This window comes from Eptatretus burgeri, chromosome 15 (genome assembly GCF_056783735.1).
Source record: "Eptatretus burgeri isolate ZD-2024b chromosome 15, Ebu_testis_v1, whole genome shotgun sequence".
NCBI classification, from domain to species: Eukaryota; Metazoa; Chordata; class Myxini; order Myxiniformes; family Myxinidae; genus Eptatretus; species Eptatretus burgeri.
Window position 1 is genome coordinate 50,326,541 of NC_140975.1, and position 17,366 is coordinate 50,343,906.

The window sequence follows — 17,366 nt, forward strand, 5'->3', positions numbered from 1 at the left end:
CTTGCTTGGACTGTTTCCAAACAATCCCCGAAACAAATCACCACCGTTTCCGACCAAACTAACAAACTGTTTGCTTCTTGAGGTGAAAAGGCCATTTCAGGTACAGTGTTGACATGAACCTCTGCAGGATTTTTGACATTCGGTGAAAAGCCTGATACATCAGGATAGTGTTGTTAAATGTCATCTTTTTGGGGTTGACCACATTTATTTTTGCTAATCCTTTATACTGTGTGTACTTTATGGTAATTTCGATTTTTGGTTTCTCCTCATGTGTGGCACTTTCCATCGTGAATGGTTCGGAATGCATTTCAAGGCATTTCTTATTTTATATTTTGGTGCGGTTCTCATCTCGTGTTTTTCGCTTCTGCCATAGACGTCATCCACACAGTTGGTCCTCGCATATTGAGTACCGACCCCACAAATGAAGAACGAAGCAAGCTGGAGAGTTGCTACAATGATAGTCTCAGCTTCCTTCTGCAAGAGAACCTCAGATCCGTGGTGTGTCACGTGGCAGGGCCGTGTGTCTGCACCATGGCTGTTGATATTGAATGTTGTTCATTACTTGTGAATGCGAGTCCTCTATTAAAGTGCTACATCAGAGTACTGCTACACTTCCTTTAGTATTGTGTTGGTTGGTGAGGTCATGAGCTTTTCATAACATGCCTTGTCGCTGCTTAATGTCCTCCTTTTGATCTATTCTTAAATTGACTTTTTCTCTTTGTCCCAGGCTTTCCCTTGCATTTCCACGGGCGTTTTCGGTAAGTCTGTCTGTCTGTTTCTGTATCTGTGTGTTGTTGTACTACTCTTTAATGTTCTCTCTTAATTTATAGTCATTAAATTACTCACTACTTGTTTAACTAATGCCCCCAAACGGTAGTCTGGCAACCCGACTGTAAAGTGAGTGGATATACTGCAGGAAATGTTTTGGAAATGTAGAAATGAGACGGAAAGCTGCAAATTTTGCCCAGTGGCAATAAAAGGGATTTTGGGAATATGATGCCAAATCTGATTTGTGAAATTGATACTTGGTTATTTTTTTTCTTCTTCTTTTTTTTTATTTTTTATTTTCCTTTGGCAATTTTTGAGAGGAGCACAACATTTATAAGATAGATTCTGAGATATGACCTTCGAGTTAAAGGCCTAACAAGAGGGCTAGCAAAGGATCGTGCAACCTGAAAAGCAGCCATTGGAAGAACCACGGCTAACGCATGCAAGCATGGAAACGGCCATATGATGACGACGATGTTTACGATTCTCTTCATTTTAAGAATCCTTCATCACTCTGCCATCTTGGAAGTGACTTTTAAGTAGAAGTAAGGCTCGCACCCACTACAAATTCTCGGTTTGCTGTTATATAAAAGGGTTTATTTAGGCCTGTGAGTGGATTAAGAATTTAGTGATTTTTCGCACCAATTCCTCAACTAAAAGGTGATGCACAGTGCTTGTAGTCAAAGGTGCGGTCATGTGCTTCTTCATTGTGGATTGGTCTGGTGTTGCGCGTGTCTTTGGCGACTGTAAGCGTCAGTTCACGTCTTGACATCCAGGCGCAGCCTTTCCGTGCTTCTGCATTTTGCGCTACTCACGGCCTCAATGTTTTTCTTTAACTTCTGCAGGCTTCCCTAACGAGCCAGCAGCTGAAATAGCACTCCACAGTGTCAGGACATGGTTGGAGAAACATCATGAGAAGGTGGGTGACGTGAGCTCTGGGATCGTGCCTCTGCCTTGCCTGCTTCATCCTCTTGTCTTTTGCTGTTACAATCTATGTCGGGCCTTTGTCTCGTATGATGTTAATCGAGCCCGATATTTTCCAATTCTCACATTTCCTCCCAACATACTTTTGTAGTTCTTTTTTTTTCTTGTAGGGTTTGGGGGGGGGAGGTGTGGGGTTTAGTTCCTTTTTTTGCAGGTAAATGCCCAGGGGCTTTTAAAGAAAAATTGGTGTTATGTTGGATGCCCTCTTGGTGTTACACTGCTTATTTTGATTGCAGGGTCATGTTTCTTTCAGGATAGAGTATAACGTTTTATTTTTAATGAGGCTTTTTGAAACAGGATTAAGGAATATAAACTTCTTTTCTATTTTTTTTCCACGTTGCCATTTAAGCACTTGCCTCATGAGGCTTTGACCCCAGTTTGGAATCCCATACAATGTGTTGCTTTGTTCAGAATCACGCAAGATTTACATTGATGCTTGATGTTGACATGTCGGAATTTATTCAATCAGGTTTCTTCCCCTGCTCCCCCCTTATTTTTATTTATATTTATTTTTGCCTCAAAATTGGTTGATTATAGAGTTGCATGGTCGACGTTTTGCTTACATATCATTTTGGACCACAGTGATTGTAGCCGAGGCAATTTGGGCCCTCACCCCTTCCTGTTTTTGGGGGGTACCATGTCATTCGAGTGGCCATTAAAAAGCAGTGTCTGTGTGATCGCACACCGTTGGATTCATGTTAAAATGTATCAAATAAACCGAAAAGCTTTCATTTGAATGGCATCCTGGCATTGGGAGTCTAATCTGTTTCGATTTTAACCGAACAGCACACTCTTGGATAGCAGTCATTGTCTCTATTAATTTGAGTTTTAATTTGGGTTTAACTTGTGCTTGATCAATGTATCCATCAGGAGGAGAAGGGAAAAATACAAGGTGGGGGGGGGGAAGAACCCAAAACCCATGACTCCTGCTTTTCGTATTCTTCAGTTGTGTATAATTAATCCCGGCTGCACTGTATCCATGTGTAGCATATTGGATATTGGCGGAGTTTACTGTTGCCTCACCATATAACATTTTAATGACTGTGGGAAGTATAAATATTAATTTAACGCTCACTTGGGCATGCACAGCATTCACTCACTCGCAGTCTCGCCCCATATTCACTTTGCGATACTTTAGTTTGATTTTCACAATAACATGCCTGCATCGCATGTCAAAACCCCTTTCAACTTTACATGTCAACATAGACTTTTCCTGGTCGTTTGACGATGTCAAGCTCCGTAATCTTTCACTATATTGTACTGTATTTCATTGCTTTAATTCACCAAGCTATGCTCAGCTCAGGAGTACCTGCTCTTCTTCTGTCTGTCTAATCCATTGCTCATGGTGGTGAGGAAGCAAACCCACATGATCTTTGTCGATTTTTTTCTTTCTTTCTTTCATTAGTATTTTCTGGCCTTTTGCATATGGGGGCTGACCTGAGGAGGAGGTGAACGGGCATCTCCAAGCCATGGATGGTTGAATTTGGATGTTGGCTTCTATAGATGAGACAAAAGAGGAACAAATGAGTGGAGATGAGCAGTGAACTTTACATCCCTTGCACATCCCTTGCAAAAAGTATACCTCTGACTGTATAACACGGCAAAGGGGAATCTCTGAAGGAAAGACTGTTCTGCACCTGCATTCATACAAACAACAATGGAGCACAGAGAGCACCAGGCTATCCAGGTGTGCTCCTCGGTCATTAATTTTGGGAATGCATACAAACGGTGCAACCTGATTCATTCTGTATAGTTGGACAATCTTATCATTTGGCCAAAGTTGGTCAATTTATCCAAATTTGTTTTTGGTTTTGTTTTTATGAACGTTACCGTTGCCCTCCCCCCCCCCCAAGTATACACAATCGACACCCGTGGAAGAGCGAGTACACTGAATGGATCAGCACGGAACAGACAAAACAGGATGAAAAGCAAGAATGCATGGGGTGGACACAGAAGGAAACTCCCAGGAGGGAAAATTGAAAGGAGGAGGAATTTGGGTGGGGGTAACGAGGGATCATGGTTTTGGATTGGAGACGATCTGAGATGGTGGTGAACAGCTGTCTTGAAGACATTGGAGGGGGGGGGGAGAATGAGATTGGAGAGGATGTGAAAGTTGATTCTTCAGGTGGGATAAAAAGAGGTACTAATGAGCAGAGGTGAGCAGTAATCCTGGATTTAGGTAGGTTCAGCAGAAGGGGGTTGATTGACCGCGTGAGCCTGCAGAAACTTGGGAAGGACAAAACGAGGAAAGAACAGAGCGTGCAAGATCAGAAAGGAGGCGGTAGAAGGCTGAGAGGCCACCGACCTGTCTGCGATAGCGAAGTGATAAGCTTATCGTCTCAGTTTTATCAACGGAGATTCCAATAATATTAATTGTTTTGTGTTCCATGGCATCAAGCAAAGCAAGGTGTGAGGCATGGGGCCATCCCAGAGGGGAGAGCAGTATTCCATCAAGCTGCAGATGAAGGCCTTGTAGGTTTATAGGAGTTCAAGTGTGCCAGGGAAGGACTTTGTACAATGAAGGATGCCCCATTCGGCAGCTGGCTTTGGAGGCCAACTTTAAAATGTTGTTTGCCACAGAAAGATCATGACTGATGATGAGACTCAGGAATTTGAATGACTGATGTTCTTCAAGAGGATTGTTAAGAAAGTAGATAGGAGGGTTTGCCAGACGGTCCTTTCGAAGAGAGATCGTGAGAATGTGATATTTGTCAGGATTGAAAGACATATTCTAAGTGTTTGACCAACTTGCCATTTTTAGCTCGCCTGGATTTTAGTCACGTAAGCTTATGCGATCGAGCAGTGTCCATCGGTGAGTGAGTTAGTCAGTCAGTCCGTAAACACTTTGGTCATTATTGCTTGAACCAAACACATGATTTTGATAAAACTTGGCCACAAGCTTCATATCTGATACCTAACGAAGGTATATTGACCGCATCAAAATCTGCTCTCATTAAGGGGTCGACGGAGGCGGGAGGGTTGAACCAAAAGAGGAATTTGCTCTCTTCTCTGAAACTACACAAACCATTTTGATGTAACTTGACCACAATCTTCTCACCCAGGATGTACCAAATTTTATCGGCTGCATTAAAATCTGCACTCATCAAAGGGGTCTACAGGGGTTTTTGATGCGCAAAATAGGTATTTGCTCTCTTTTCCGAAACTACACACACGATTTTGATGAAACTTGACCACAACATTCATCACCTGTGATGTACTGATGTTTGTTCACGGCATTAAAAAAAATAAAAATCAGGGTCCAAGAGCATCTGTGTCGTGGTTTTAGTGACCGTTACTCCTGATCCAGGTGAGCTTCTGGTCGTGTTATCCTATGTTTCTTTTCAAGCTCTGAAGAGAGGGAAGAGGCTGCAGCCTGCTTGTCTGATTATGAGGGATGTCACGGTTGAGGGTGGAGTCATCAGCATATTGATGATTTTCCAGAGAGTCGGAGATCATTGGTGAAGGTCAGTAATTTGACTGGGTCCACAACACTGCCTTGGAGCACTCCAGCCTTGACAGGGATAGGAGAGGAAAGGATGTCACTGAGTGCCACATTTTGACTACAAGAGTAGACAGTCAGCAAGGTGTGTGTGTGTGTGTGTGTGTGTGTGTGTGTGTGTGTGTGTGTGTGTGTGTGTGTGTGTGTGTGTGTGTGTCATTATATCCATTTGCGGGTTTGAGGAGATGGAACGAAGGCCTCCCAGGTCCCAGTTTCCACCTCCACTTTGGTAAGGGATCACAGTTGTTTCCATGAGTTTTCAGCAACTGGGATGTTGAATTTTTTGCAGAGATGCCAATGAATAACTTTGCATACTTTGTCGTGCCGTTGTGTGTAAAGTTCTTCTGATAGCTTGCTTGCACCCCAAAAGCAGGTGACTCGTCGTACTTTGTTTGTCTTGCAGAAACTACACTTGTCCATCTGGCTCAGTCCCGCCATATTTTTAAATCCATTGGTGTCGTGACCTTGATCTTGGGCATTTATTATGATTTGTTCTCTGTCCCAGTCGAGCTGACCTTCTTAGCCATTCCAATGAGCCTTCTTTGTTGATTCCAACTCAGTCCAATTTATTTTTGTATTTCTCCTGCTCTTTTGTCCTTCTCCCAGTTGGTGTATATTTGCTACTTCTTTTCACATATTTATTACAGCGCAGCGACATCACGCTGTTATATAATTGGCTATTCTGTCCTGTGTCTTCTGTCACGTCTTCGGTCACACTTATGGCCGTGTAGGTCCCTTTGATCTGAAGGCGAAAAATAAAAATTTGTCCAACGTCACAACTCTTCCCATCATTCATGCTAATCCACCATGTCTACATTTAAATTTTATAACTGCAAAATTGTTTCATCATTCTTAACCTTTTACTGCCCCCAGCCGCGCGATATCGAAGTATTCGCTTCTTGTTTTTATATTCTTCTTTTATCTAAATTTTTTTGCAATTGTTGTTGGGGATGTATTTGTTGCTGTTTCATTTTCTTTTGTGGTATCTTCTATCCACACCTGTTTTTGGAAATTCCTTGCCCTGTACGTAATAATTTAATGCATGATCCATAGTCCCTCAAGATTAAATTGTTTTATCTGCTTTCACTCATGTAAACTTTAAAACTCGTCCTCTGTCTCTCAAATGGATTTTATCAAGATGATGAGAAAGGAAACATTCCAAAATAAAATTAAAATAAATTACCAATTACCAACAACACCAACAACAACAACAACAACAACTGCGAGGACGTCACTTCCTGTAGTTTGCAAGAGGGTAAGCTCGACCAGAACAAAACAAGTGTTTTTAACCTCCGCCATCGAAGATCAGAGGTTGCTGTTTTCACCCCTTTCTGTTTGTTTGTTTGTTTGTTTGTGAACAGTATTACGGAAAAACTCGACGGATTTCGACGAAACTTGGTGGGGGGGGGAAGGGGTTAGGTCTGGTCCAAGGATCATGCCATTAGATTTTGGACTTGGTCCAAAATCCAATATGGCCGCTATGGTGGCCAATTTGAAAAAATATTTGAATATTTTTTTTTTTTGCATTTCTACATGTTTTAAGTGATTTACAACCCCCCCCCCAAAAAAATGTTAGAGAAAAAAAAATTAGCAAATTTTTTTTCAACAAAATTTCGATTTTTTTTTTTATTTTTTATTTTTTTTGCATTTCTACATGTTATAAGTGATTTCCAACAAAAAACATGCCAAAATTATAATTGCGGCTGATTTTGGAACTTCAGGTGGATATACCCACATAAAATCAATTTCTGTCTCAAGGACATCTGTCTAGTTATGATGTCTGTCTGTCTAGTTATGATGAATAAATTGAGTATGTAAAAGTTAAAAGGGAAAGTTGCAAACTATAACTCTGTGAGCACTGTTGACGTCAAATTGAATGAATAGGATATCAGGTTCACTTGAGTGACCTAGCAGTATTGGCGGCGGAGGTTTTGCACTCCACCGAGTGCTCCCCCTCTAGTTTGTGTTGTTTTGTGTATTTTGTTATTGTGATTTGTGTCAGGGCTGTGGGACTGCATTTATAAAGCTGTAGTTGTGGTCATAACAGTTTTAGCGGGTATTTGTGTGAGCTTATTGAAATAATCAGGGGAAGGCTTCGTGTTACATTTCGTGTTTAAGTCAATTTGGGCCTTCGGAGTATGGGGATGAAAAAGGGTATAAATAGAGACCGAAGGAGAAAGGAAGAGGAGTTCATATAATGTGATAGATGCTCAATATGGGCCATATTAACAATAGGGGAAGCAGAGGGTTCTTACTGTTGCAGGAAGTGTGAGGAAATAGCCCACTTGAGGATGGTTATTACGAGGTTGAAGGAACGGATAGATAATTTGCAGCAAGTAGCAGAATGTGAGAAATTTGTAGATAATATTTGGTTAAAGTTGTCGAGTGAGGTTGTTGAGGACATTAGAAATGGTGACAGCGCAGCGGGAGCAGGCAGCGGTGGCAGCGCAGCGGGAGCAGGCAGCGGTGGCAGCACAGTGGGAGCAGGCAGCGGGAGCAGGCAGCGATGGCAGCGGAGCAGGCAGCAGTGGCATCGCAGCGGGAGCAGGCAGCGGGAGCAGGCAGCGGTGGCAGCGCAGCGGGAGCAGGCAGCGGTGGCAGCACAGCTGAAGCAGGCAGCGGTGGCGGCGCAGCGGGAGCAGGCAGCGGTGGCGGCGCAGCGGGAGCAGGCAGCGGTGGCGGCGCAGCGGGAGCAGGCAGCGGTGGCGGCGCAGCGGGAGCAGGCAGCGGTGGCGGCGCAGCGGGAGCAGGCAGCGGTGGCGGCGCAGCGGGAGCAGGCAGCGGTGGCGGCGCAGCGGGAGCAGGCAGCGGTGGCGGCGCAGCGGGAGCAGGCAGCGGTGGCGGCGCAGCGGGAGCAGGCAGCGGTGGCGGCGCAGCGGGAGCAGGCAGCGGTGGCGGCGCAGCGGGAGCAGGCAGCGGTGGCGGCGCAGCGGGAGCAGGCAGCGGTGTCGGCGCAGCGGGAGCAGGCAGCGGTGACGGCGCAGCGGGAGCAGGCAGCGGTGACGGCGCAGCGGGAGCAGGCAGCGGTGACGGCGCAGCGGGAGCAGGCAGCGGTGACGGCGCAGCGGGAGCAGGCAGCGGTGACGGCGCAGCGGGAGCAGGCAGCGGTGACGGCGCAGCGGGAGCAGGCAGCGGTGACGGCGCAGCGGGAGCAGGCAGCGGTGACGGCGCAGCGGGAGCAGGCAGCGGTGACGGCGCAGCGGGAGCAGGCAGCGGTGACGGCGCAGCGGGGCCAGGCAGCGGTGACGGCGCAGCGGGGCCAGGCAGCGGTGACGGCGCAGCGGGGCCAGGCAGCGGTGACGGCGCAGCGGGGCCAGGCAGCGGTGACGGCGCAGCGGGGCCAGGCAGCGGTGACGGCGCAGCGGGGCCAGGCAGCGGTGACGGCGCAGCGGGGCCAGGCAGTGGTGTCGGTGCAACAATAGAAATGAAGTATGGGAGACGGTTTTTGTTGGTGATGAGATTTTTAAATATGAAGATTCTTCTTTCTGCAGGAAGGATTGTAGACATAGATTTCTGTGCATTTTTGAAGGAGCAGGAATTAGCGACATTGAAGGAATGGTAAACTATATCGTAATCGGGTCATGGTTGGAAGAAGTTGGTTGTGGTACACCTCGAAGCAAATGATATCAGGAAAGTTTACTCAGAGGTTTTGAAAAATCGATACAGGATATTAGGTAAGCGGCTGAAAGCAAAGGGTTGTGACGTCATGTTTTCTGGGATTCTCCCAAGATTAGGAAATTATATAGAAATTATGTGCAGGGCAACAGATGTCAACCAATGGCTGGAAGAAAGTTGAAGGGAGGAAGGTTTTACATTTAAGAAGCAGTGGGAATCATTTCAGGGACAAAGGGAGTGTTTCCAGAATGGCCGTATATTAAATAGAAAGGGGGTGGCAAGGTTTGCAGTGGGAATTGAGGAAGGAATTCAGACTTTTTTAGGTCAGTGGAGGGTGGGGAAGCTATAAAGGAATGAATTGATGTAATTGTGATGAGTAAGGCCAGGCAAAAAAAATAGAATTTCAGGAAGGAAAAAGTTAAACATATTCTATACCAATGCCAGAAGTTTAAATAATAATATGAAGAGTTTGAAGCCAAAGTAGATAGCGAGGAGTACGATATAGTTGCAGTGAGTGAGACATAGTTTGAGGAGGAGAGTAACTGGAGGAAAAGGATTAGAAGGCTAAAAGGTGTATCGGTGTGATAGGAAGGAGAGAATAGGAGGAGTAGCAATCTGGGTAAAGGACAGCATTGCATCAAGAGAAAGGGGTGATATTAAAGACAGAATTAATGTAGACAATTCTGTATGGGTGGAGATTAAAGATTGCAATAACAATAAGATACTGGTAGGATGCTTTTATAGGGCTCTGGTGTGAAGGAAGAGGAGGAACGAGGAGGATAGGAATGATTCCAAAGTGCATGTGGTTAGGGAAGAGTATTGATGATGGGGGATTTTAACTTGCCAGGGAAAGGGCTGAGCAGATGAGGATTTCCTAGTTTTAGTCCAGGATTGTTTTTAACCCAGTTTGTAGATAAGCCCACAAAGGGGAGTGAAGTGTTACACCTCCTTTCACGCAACAATTCCAATGTGGTGGAGGTAGGGGAGCATTTAGGAGCAAGCGACCAGAACATTGTGTGTGCAAACACTCTGTTAAGAGTTAGAGTTCAGGATAGTAGAGTAAGGCTATTAGATTTGAGGAAGGCAAACCTTGAGGGTATGAGGAGAGAGTTGGCTGATGTCGATTGGGAGACTGTAACAACAGGACAATCAGCATCAGAGAAATGGGAAACCTTCAAGGACCAAATGTGTAGAGTGCAGAGTTAGTACATTCCAATGAATTGTAACACTAGAAGCAGAAAGAGACCAGGGTGGTTGAGTAGTGAGATAAGGAACGCTATTAATGAGAAGCAAAAGGCATTTATTAGGTTTAAAATAACAGGACTGGAGTTAGATTCATCTCACCATCGAAGTAAACAGAAGCAAGTGAAAAAATTAACTCTGCAAGCCAAAAGAGAGTATGAGGACATGGCTAAGAAGATGCAACATAATAGCAAGCAAGGCTTTCTTTAAGTATATCAGGGGAAAAGAACAGGTTAGGACCAGTGTGGGCCCATTGAGGAATAGCACCGGGAGAGTGGTTAGTGATGAAAGTGAGATGGCAGGCTCATGCTTCAACTTTTCCACAAGTCAGGAGAATTGCCAATAGCTGAGAGTATCCATCAAGGTGGTGAGGAATGACTTTTACAGAAAATCCAGGTTGGAGTGGAGTAAGTAAAGGAACAGCTAGGTAATCTAAGAGAAGATAAGTCTCCAGGGCCAGATAATATGCACCCAAGAGTATTGAGAGAAGTGGCTGAGGAGGTAAGTGAGATGTTCACGGATATTTTCAATAGCTCACTGGAGTCAGAACAGGTACCGGAGGATTGGAGAGTAGCAAATGTAACACCACCATTTAAGAAAGGATCCAGAGAAGAATTGGGAAACTATAGACCTGTAAGTTTGACTTCAGTTGTGGGGAAGGTGTTGGAGACATTAATTAAGGACCACATGAGGAACTATTTAAACAAATACAAACTAATTAAAGGTAGTTCCTGTTTAACAAATATTTAGAGTTCTCTGAAGCAGTGTCTGATTGGGTGGATGAGGAAAGGCAGTGGACATGGTGGATCTAGACTTTAAGAAGGCATTTGATAAGGTACCACATCGGAGGTTGTTAGCCAAAGTGAGGGCTTGTGGAGTGGCTGGTCAGGTAGCTAATTGGATTGCAAACTGGCTTAGTGATAGGAAGCAAAGAGTGGCTGTGAGTGGGAGGATGTCTTGCTGGGAGGATGTAAGTAGTGAGGTACCTCAGGGATCAGTACTCGGACCATTACTATTCATTATTTACATCAATGATTTGGATAGTGGGGTGAAGTCAGCTTTCCAAATTTGCAGATGACACAAAGCTTGGAGATGAGGTTGATAGCAGAGGGGGTGGTGATCAGATTCAGGAAAGTATTGATTCTTGATTAGATTTGGCAAAAGATTGTCAGATGTAATTTAACCTGAGCAAGTGTAAGGTGTTGGAGATGGGAAGAACAATGATAATAGAGATTACAGGATGCAAGGGGTAATTTTAGAGTGTGTCAAACAGGAGAAGGATCTGGGGGTAGAAATAGATATGGGAGGTAAGCAGGCAGCACAGTGCCAGGCAGCTATAGGTAAAACAAATAGGGTTTTAGGTTGTATTCGGAGGGGGGTCAATTATAAATCAAGAGGAGGTGTTCACGTTGTACAGGAATTTAGTGAGGGCCACATCTAGAATATGGTGTGCAATTTTGGTCACCACAACTCAGGAAGGACATGGATGTCAAAGGGAGGGTTCAGCGCAAGGTTACCAGATTGATTCCGGGCCTAGCTGGACTCAACTATGAGGAGCAGCTGAAGAAGACAGGGCTTTATACACGAGAAAGGAGGTTACGAGGAGATATGATAGCGATGTTTAAGATAATGAAAGGTGGAGATAAAATAAGTGCAGATGAATTATTCAAGAGTCGATAGTGATAGGACGAGAAGCCATAGCCTGAGAGTAAAGAAGAGGAGAGTTAAGATGGTAGTAAGGCAGGGGACTTTTACTCAGAGACTAGTAAATGCATGGAATGGTCTCCCTGAAAAGGTAGTGGCAGTAGAAACAGGAGATACATTTAAAATGGAATTGGACATGTACCTTGCATTGGATTTGGACATGTCTTGCAAGTTAAGGAGATGGAGGGATATAAGGATGTTGGCAGGACTTTTAGGTAGCGTGAGCATTGACGGGTGATTGTGTGCATGTCTATGGAGTGCTGTGGTGGGGCTCTCATCCAGGGGTGTTGTGTGGTTGGTTTTTTGGGGGGTTTTTTTACCCAAACGCATGCCCCCTCCCCTGGGGGGGGGGCAAATACAAAAACTGCAAAAAAAACACTTTATTTAAAATATATAAATAATTTTGCATTTTCTTCTTTTGATCTTGTGTTGATAAATTATTGTGGTGTTGTGGTGCAGGCATGATGGGCTGAATGGCCTCCTCCTGTGTCTAGTTTCCTTGTGCGTTTCCTTGCCTGACACTTACGACAGATGCAAACCAAACAAAATGTTTCTGTCACAGGCAATCTCGTGGTTTTAGTCGATAAAATTACCTTAGCCATTCTATAAAGGTGGTCAATTTGTCGAATCCATTTGCGGCACTGCTGCTGGCAGCAAAATAGGATTGTGGAGATGCTCACGCAGTCACTGCTGCGTTTCAAATACTTGGCAGGCAGGCGAAGCATGTGACCGTCAGATGTCCTGAAGACTGGTGAAATACTCTTAAACATGCAATATATGAGTGGTGATGATCACCTGCTGTGGATCACGTACAAATGCTTCGTTAAAATGTCATTGGGTTGTCATCGCTGGCCCTTCTTTGTTTTATTTCCGTAGGTTGACAGGATAATCTTTTGCCTATTCTTGCCAGTTGATGAGAAAATCTACAAAGACCTTCTCCCAGTTTACTTTCCCCACCCACCCAAAGGTCAGTGCGGCGTCCTACACTCAATTGTAGCTACAACAACTGAAGTCGGGAGGGGGGATGGGATGATTCAGAAGGAAACAATAAAATCAATGTCGCATCATTTTCACAAACATTCATTTCTTTTTGCTTTTCATTCATCAATTTGTAGTTGTTGCATGTATGTGCCCTTGTGTGTGCATGAACTTTCCCAGCTCAAGTCAAATGTTCTTCCTCTTGCATGATGCTTTGCCCCCAACCCCAAATAGTGAGCTTCTGAAACCATTTCCTGGAATTGCTATGCTTGTCAAGTTACTAACGTTTAGTGAGCTCTCATCTCATGAATCCTATCAAGTGAAATTTGTTTAGGATGAAATACAACTTCAACTGGTGTGTCTCTTTTATTATGATGGTCCCAAAACCAAAGGGTACCCTATTGTTTCTGTATGGTTTTTTTTTTCTTTTTTTCTTCCCCCTTCACTTTTTCACTGTTATTTGTTTTCTCCACAACTATTTGAGTGATTGATACGAAACTTTCAACATAGCAGCGCATAACCATCGATAATTTTGCAATGATAACTATGATGTCATAGGTGATGTGGTATGGCAGTCTTTTTGGAACAAAGGTAAAATTTTTGACAAAATGTTTTCTGAATCCACTCAATGGAAAAAAAAAAATTAACTTGGCACAGGTCAGGAACTGTCTGCATGGAGAGCAATGTTTAATAACGATGACCTAATCGGTGCCTTCATGATGTCATAATCGGATGTGTTGAAATCTTTATCGGATCAATTCGAACATTTTTTGAAGGTAATCTACAAAAAAATTTGTCCATTGAATGAAATTGTGAAGTCATTAATGATGTGGTATATCAGTCATATTTTATATAATATATATATATATATATATATATATATATATATATATATATATATATATATATATATATATATATATACACATGCATACATACATATTTAATATTTACATACATATTTATATATTTATATGTATACATACACACATATATTTTTTTATATACATATTTTTATTATTATTGGGTTCAGTGTGATAACCGACTACAGTCCGTACTGTATACAACCCAAAAACCTTGCATTGCAGACGTTTCAAGGAGGTGGGAGATGTGCATTAACATAATCTATCTGTAATTCCAGCAGTGTGTGTGTGTGTGTGTGTGTGTGTGTGTGTGTGTGTGTGTGTGTGTGTGTGTGTGTGTGTGTGTGTGTGTGTGTGTGTGTGTGTGTGTGTGTGTGTGTGTGTGTGTGTGTGTGTGTGTGTGTGTGTGTGTGTGTCGCCGCTGTTTCTCGACAACCACTGGTCCGATCTAATTGAAACTTGCCAGGTATATTGCTGGGGACCTGAGGATGCCTTTTCAAGGTTTGATATTAATCGGACAAATGCTTCCCAAGTTATGGCCATTTATTTACCAACCAATGACGAGACACGTTGTTGCGTGGGCGATGGGGAAGGGAAGCTCAGCCGCGTTCCCGATTACGGGTTACAACGTACGGGCTTCCGGATAGTGATGACTTCGTGTATTATAATAATTTCTCGATTTCTTATGCGCATTTATAGATAAACACAATGCCGCAAGTTATGATCGTTTTCATATGAGATGGTGCATAAATTTCGGTAACATCAGAGTGCTGGTATGCTCCGAACCAGGAAATCTTTTTCTCTCTCTTCTCTTCTCTTTTTGTTTTTCCCTGCGATGACATTGCGAAAAGGCAAAATACGTTGGCGCTAATTGAATAATTGGCCATTAAAACCTAAATTGCGAATCATCGTAACTGTGATATGCGAACTTACACGCCGGGCACGCGAGAGCGAAGAAACGGCCTGTGTGGTTATTGTTTGTTGCTCACGATTGGAATATTTATTTATTCTTTTTTTATTATTATTTTTATTATTATTATTTTTTTACGGGCACGTACTAGTCTATCTATAATTCCAGCAATCTCTGTATGTGTGTGTCTGTCTCTGTCTGTCTGTCTGTTTGTTTGTCTGCGACCGCCGTTTCTCGACAACCGCCGGTCCGATCTAATTGAAAGTTGCCAGGAATATTGACGGGGACCCGCAGATGTGCCTTTTCGAAGTTTGATGTCAATCCGACGAGCGGTTCCCAAGTTACGGCCATTTATCTGTCGACCAATGACAAGACACGGTGCTATGACGTCACGAATGACGTCACAATGTTTATTTATTTTTTAATTCATTTTTTTATTTTAATTTTTTTTTTTTGCACGATTGGCAGTCCGATCTGATTGTAACTTGCCAGGAATATTGCTGGGGACCTTGATATTAATCGGACAAGCAGTTCCCAAGTTACGGCCATTTATCTGTCGACCAATATCTGCAAGAGAGGTGAACGGGAGAGAGGGGGGATGAGAGTGGGGGCGAGAGAGGAGGGGGGAGAGAGGAAGGGCGAGACTATGGGGGAGAGGGGGAGGCGAGAGAGGGGGATGAGAGTGGGGGCGAGAGAGGGGGGCGAGATAGAGGGGGCAAGAGAGGGCTGCACATACTGGCACTCACCTACGGGCCCGCCCCTATGGGCCCGCACTAGTTATTTATAGAGAGCTGGCAAGCATCACGTGACGGGTAAAAAAAAATTTTGCTTGGTAATTTAGAAAACACAATAATATGGAAAACAGCTCGGTAATCGGGCTATCAAATGTATTTTGCTTTGAAACTCCCAAAGAGAAGCCATCTGACCTTTCGAAAGCTCGTCGTCGTCGTCGTCGTCATCATCTGATGTGGGATGAAACTGCTACCATCAAGCATGCAGGCATGTACACACACCTGTGGAGAGGCCCTTTAAAATCTAAATGTCCCCATTTGCACCACATATCTTTGAGCAAATGCCGACGATACAGCCTGATCAGGACACAAATTGCACCACTATCGACTGCATTGCATGAGGGAAGCGGCTTAAGCACTCAAGCAAGCACTCCAACGAAACGGTTGACAAGGAACTGATGGCTTTTAGACAATTAACAATCACCGAACCGTCATATTAAACACACACCTCCCCGAGACACCCGGAATATCAAATATGTCGGAAATGGACAAATGAACACTTTTTTTCTTCTTTTTTTTTAGCAGTCGGAACTGCTGCCAAGTTTAATTCTGGAGCTGATATTTTGTAATTTAGCTGAGTTTAAGAGATGATCAAGGTTTTGGCATGTGCGGAAATGAAATAAAGCCATGAACGCTGGCATTTGGGCATTTTATAAGCATTTCAATGTATCCAGCAATTCATAGGTATCAATAATGAGTGAGGAAAATGAGAAGAAAAAAAACTTTATCATGAAGAAATCTTTGCGGCCTGTTCCAAGTCAAGGCATAGTTGAGCTGGCCAAAAAACATGGTCGCTTCAGACCCCAGCGAGGTAACCCAGGATACGTCTGAAGACACCAAAGACAGCGAGGTTGCCGAGGATGTGCCTGATAAAGGATTTAATTAAATAAGGCCATTCATTAACTTCAAAAAGCCTGGTGTTGGCGCAGTGGTTAGGGCAGCGGCTTGGGATCCAAAAGGTCCTGAGTTGAAGCCCCGTTGGGCCACTGAATTAATACACCAGGGGGTTGATTCAGCCTGTCATCCTTCCGAGGTCGGCAAAATGAGTACCAGTGTACTGGGCCGGTGTATACCCCGGTTAAAAATAGGTGTACCATATCCCTGTGTTGTTAAAGGCGACCAGGGTTGCGTCAGGAAGGGCATCCGGCGTAAAACATGTGCCAAATCACTCTGCGGATCATATGGATGATCCGCTGTGGCGACCCCGAACGTGAGCAGCCGAAAGAAGAAGAAGAAGAAGAAGAAGATTCATTAACTTCAAAAGGGGTGTATTAATTCACTTAAACAACCAATTTTCATTCAGTCACTTCCTTGGAGTTCCTTGGGTACGCATGTAAAGTTTCAGCCTGCTAGGTTTCATGGTTTTGGAGTTACAGAGGACACACTGACAGACGCACGCACACAGACAGACGCACGCACACAGACAGACGCACGCACACAGACAGACGCACGCACACAGACAGACGCACGCACACAGACAGACGCACGCACACAGACAGACGCACGCACACAGACAGACGCACGCACACAGACAGACGCACGCACACAGACAGACGCACGCACGCACACAGACAGACAGACGCACGCACACAGACAGACAGACGCACGCACACAGACAGACAGACGCACGCACACAGACAGACGCACGCACACAGACAGACGCACGCACACAGACAGACGCACGCACACAGACAGACGCACGCACACAGGCAGACGCACGCACACAGGCAGACGCACGCACACAGACAGACGCACGCACACAGACAGACGCACGCACACAGACAGACGCACGCACACAGACGCACGCACGCACACAGACGCACGCACGCACACAGACGCACGCACGCACACAGACGCACGCACGCACACAGACGCACGCACGCACACAGACGCACGCACGCACACAGACGCACGCACGCACACAGACGCACGCACGCACACAGACGCACGCACGCACACAGACGCACGCACGCACACAGACGCACGCACACAGACAGACGCACGCACACAGA

At 44.6% G+C, this 17,366-nt stretch overlaps 2 protein-coding genes across 3 annotated transcripts in view; both read left to right on the plus strand.

Moving 5' to 3' along the window:
* The window catches only part of MACROD1 (mono-ADP ribosylhydrolase 1), a 162,644-nt gene that overhangs the window by 120,281 nt on the left and 24,997 nt on the right, over positions 1–17,366 (plus strand). For both annotated transcript variants that reach the window (XM_085858571.1, XM_085858570.1), the window contains 4 exons: positions 374–498; positions 728–758; positions 1,614–1,687; positions 12,689–12,779. In XM_085858571.1, coding sequence (XP_085714697.1) covers positions 374–498; positions 728–758; positions 1,614–1,687; positions 12,689–12,779 — 321 coding nt within the window. The remainder of the gene's footprint in view (positions 1–373; positions 499–727; positions 759–1,613; positions 1,688–12,688; positions 12,780–17,366) is intronic.
* LOC147012138 (uncharacterized) lies at positions 1,697–8,673 on the plus strand. The gene is made up of 2 exons (XM_085857906.1): positions 1,697–3,439; positions 3,606–8,673. The coding sequence occupies exon 2, from the start codon at positions 7,543–7,545 to the stop codon at positions 8,671–8,673; it is 1,131 nt and encodes a 376-aa protein (XP_085714032.1). The 5' UTR covers positions 1,697–3,439; positions 3,606–7,542.